This window comes from Anarhichas minor, unplaced genomic scaffold, assembly GCF_050575085.1.
Source record: "Anarhichas minor isolate MPS153535 unplaced genomic scaffold, ASM5057508v1 ptg000042l, whole genome shotgun sequence".
Taxonomy (NCBI): domain Eukaryota; kingdom Metazoa; phylum Chordata; class Actinopteri; order Perciformes; family Anarhichadidae; genus Anarhichas; species Anarhichas minor.
Window position 1 is genome coordinate 6,475,001 of NW_027466488.1, and position 4,245 is coordinate 6,479,245.

At 41.7% G+C, this 4,245-nt stretch overlaps 1 protein-coding gene across 1 annotated transcript in view; it reads right to left on the reverse strand.

Moving 5' to 3' along the window:
* kcnk2a (potassium channel, subfamily K, member 2a) overlaps window positions 1-953 on the reverse strand; it is a 7,871-nt gene extending 6,918 nt beyond the window's left edge. The window contains exons 1-3 of the mRNA XM_076109759.1: window positions 932-953; window positions 748-854; window positions 540-652 (exon numbers count right to left, since the gene is read on the reverse strand). Coding sequence (XP_075965874.1) covers window positions 540-652; window positions 748-854; window positions 932-953 — 242 coding nt within the window. The remainder of the gene's footprint in view (window positions 1-539; window positions 653-747; window positions 855-931) is intronic.
* Between the last annotated feature and the right edge of the window lie 3,292 nt (window positions 954-4,245).

Genomic DNA, 4,245 nt, shown 5'->3' on the forward strand with positions numbered 1-4,245 from the left:
AATAGCCTACTGGTGCTGTGAATCTATGGCACCAAAGTCATTTGATGAAAGAGCTTCATAAATCTGGATGTTGTCTGTGAAGCTGTGATTGTAAATCGTGTCGTCCTGCAGGATTTGGGGCAAGAGCATAAAGAGATTGAACTATAGAGGCCCAATTCTTGAACCCTGGGGAACCCACTTGCTATAGTGATCCACTCAGATTAATTAGTACCATTTGCAACAACATAACCTCTGCATTCAAGATACAGCTTGACCAAACACAGTTCTTTAACAGAGAGTCTTACAAAGTTTTTCAGTCTATGTAGAATTGGATGGGGTTTCATTTGTTTGTGGGGAGATTGCATTTAAAAGTGTTATTGAAGAAATACCTGGGAGTCCTGAGAAATTTGGAGTAGCCAGAATATCAATAACAGGGGTATGATTGGTAAATGGATGGATGGATGAATAGATGGGTGGATGGCTTTGTGAGGCAGACATATATATACTGTATATATATATATATATATATATATATATATATATATATTTAAACAGCTTACCTCTCGTGAGGCTGCTCCAGGGATCTGAAGACTGCTGCTCCCATCACCAGGTACAGAACCACCAAAAGAAAGATGGCTGTCACCGTCTTCCATTTCATCACTGTGGCAACCACCTACAACACTTCAACTGATCAATCAACCCACATATATACAGGAGCCCCCTCCCCCCATTACTATTCAAATCTGGACTTCTGTCTATTTCTCTCACCTCACTCTCCTCGCGGGGAGACATTGTGATTGGCTTTGTGGAGAAGGAGAGGCGGGGCTTGCTGTTGTGAGTGGCGGATTTAGGGTCCAATAAGTCTGGAGCTGCCACTGTCAGGGGAAATGAGAAAAGGGCATTGAGATTTTTCCCCACACATTATTTCCCCTCCCTGTCTCTGCTCTCTTACTCCGAGAGCAGACACTTAACATTTGTAGCTGTTAATTTTAGAAATCACAGACGAGCCCTTTAAATCCGAACACTGCTGAAAGCATGAATCGAGTACTAACATTTAGTCTTCAGGTATTTTCTCCTGTTCCTGCAGCAACATGCGTCATGCAGCAAGAAGAAAGAGAAAGAGGGTCATGACAGTTGCGTGCATCTTTAATGTAAGTGGATGGATGTGAAAGATGTCGAAATAAGAAAGCAAGGCTGAATAAGGAAAACAGAGATTGTTGATGTGTCTGGTGAGACGCAGAGAGATGGAGAAAGATGGTAGTAAAGTGTTTGTAGTTTGTGATGAAGTACTTTTATACTCCTTTTAGCAGGTGAGTGTCAAAGGTGTGTTGTGGTTTCAAAACTTCCATTAAACAGGTTGTTTGTCCAAACTATGGTAGGTATTATGAACTGAGAGAACTAGACTAAGAACTCAAATTTGCATTTGTTGTTCAATTTGTTTCCAGTCAAAGAGAGCGGAAAGAGATACATTTGACTGTACTTAATTGATTTGGACTGACCATGCTGCCACACCAGTAAGTGAAAACTTTGAGTTATGTTTACATGCTATGCATCCTAATTTAACGTGTGTGTGTGACTTCCTAACAGATCAAGATATATTGTTTTGGAGCTATGTCAAAACCAGTAAGTAAGGCAAATTGTTTAAATTCAGAAGTAAAGTGGTTGTATTTTGTCATCCGGTATTAACTTGTGTTTTCTATAATTAGGATACTGATGAATAAGCTTAAAGGATTCCTTCTATAAAAGGTGTTTATTATTCTTAGTTATGATATGCATGGCAATATCTTGATTTATGTTTGTGTATCACACAGAAAAAAACATCCATTCATCCTCTATCTATTGATCTATTCACTCAATAAATGGTTAAATGGCTCTTGGATCCTTGAGTTTTAATGTGCATACCAGCTAGAACTTCTATGGTCCAGTCAACATTATACTCCCTAATCAGGCAATACTAATCTAACCCTGGTGGCCCCGCCTCTGCCTATTGTGCAGCTCCAGAGAATGAATATGTGTGTCCATGTGTGAGTGTGTCCATCTGTGTGTGTGTGTGTGTGTGTGTGTGTGTGTGTGTGTGTGTGTGTGTGTGTGTGTGTGTGTGTGTGTGTGTGTGTGTGTGTGTGTGTGTGTGTGTGCGAGTGCGAGATGTCTGGAGAGGGGGATGAATGGAAGAGAGAGAAAGAGGAAAGAGCAGCAGAGAGGAGGGGAGGATATGGGAGGGTCGGGAGGTGGGTGGAGTTTGTTCAGGATCACTTAGACATCATTACTAAACTCACAAAACTGTAAAGGCCAAATAACTATTTCATCAACAGACAGGATAACAAATGCATAACTGTGAATTTTCCTTAATTAAAATATACTACAATATGCCCCCCAAAATGACCATTTGTATTGTAGTTGAAAAAAGGTCAAAAGCACTCAAGTTGATTACCTTCAGCCTAAAGGTTTCACCAAAAACATATACTGTATATATTATGTGCTAGTGACATAAACGCACACACACACGGACACACACACACTCACACAAACACACGCAAACACACACACAGAAACACACACGCATACACACACACACACACACATAGAAACACACACGCATACACACACACACACACACACATCTCAGTAGAGTTTATTTATTTATTTGTGTTGTTTTCAACAAGGATGCTGAGCTAACGACATATTTCTAAAATATTAGAATAATAGAGTAAGTTTCTGTAACAACTGAAACTCCAGATGTTTAGGTGTTTTTGAGAACCATTAATGTTGGTTGTCTGAAAAGTTGAAATATTTTATCTTAATGAATATTACAATTATTTTTTTTACAAATAATTGATGAATAAAGTATCTATCTATCTATCTATATATATATATCTAAATGGATTAAAACAAACGTGCGTGGCTGTGCAGAGATAAACACACACATACACACACACACACACACACACACACACACACACACACACACACACACACACACACACACACACGCACGCATCTCTCACTAAGTGGAGAAGTAAGACAAGTTGAACAACTTTCATGAGCTTCAAAACAGCATGTTATCTTTACTAAAATATACATTTCCAACGGTGTATTATAGATCGCTTAGATGACATGGAAACAAGTGTGATTGTGATGTTCTGAAACTTGTTCCCAAACGGCACCAGATTATGAATACACGTGAGAACAGCTCCTCTCCCTCTCTTTGTGTACTTACTCCTTGTTGTTGCCTATCCGATGCCCTCCGCTCTCCTCTTCTCCTCATTCGACGCTCTCACTGCGTTTAGGGGAATCTTTCCTCCTCTGCGTGTCTCCTCGCTGCGCTGCTGAAGCGGGGGGACGAACAGGCGCTCCGTTTTTCTTCCGCTCCTCTCCTCTACTTTAACCGCTGATCGGGCACTGATGCGCTGCTTGCAAGGTGCTTTTATTGCATCCACAAGTCCCTTCGAAGAGCTCTCTCTGGTCTTTCTCTGTCAGTTCTCCAGCATCCGCTCCGCTCCGGCTGCGCTCTCGCTTGTGAGCGCACCGGTGGATCGGTGGGGCAACACCGAGAGGGGTGGAGAGAGGGGGAGACAGGGGGAGAGAGGGGGAGAGAGGGGGAAAGAGGGGTGGATGTGCCGGACACAGGGAGGTGGTTCCCTGACTGAGAGGGAGGCCATTTACAGAGTTTCAGGAGTCCCATCTATATATATTGTGACTATAAGTTTAACTCTCCTCTATGTTTCCTCACACGTGCACTATAACCAGAGACCAGAGAACAGTGATGAGGGCAGTGATAGGCTATTTTATAGAGGCCCAGGTTTGATGTTTGCTGTACTTTTACAGATTAGATCTTCCTAAAGCAGTGGTCCCCAACCTCTTTGTCTTGTGACGCCTTATATTGAGTCAGTGTCTCTTGACCTTTGTCACAACTTGGACATGTTGCATGTCAACAGCTCCACCAAAAAGTCATTTTACTTTCTGGAACTTGTCATCCGTTTCATCCGAATGGAGGCCAGACGAGGCAAAGTTATGCAACTTTTTGCAAAATAAATAATAATTTGTGTATAGCAGAACTTTTGTGTCTTCCTTCCTGTCCCATTAATCATGTCCCATTGATTCATCTTGTGACCTTTTTGTGACCCAGGTTGGAAACCGCTGTCCGAAAGCACAAAGCCAGCGTTCCAACTATTTTTCCTACTTTTTCCCTACATTTTAAACGGACATTAGGTCAACATACACTATCATAATGGCTAGGATGGTTAGAAGTGTGCTAGATGGGGATGG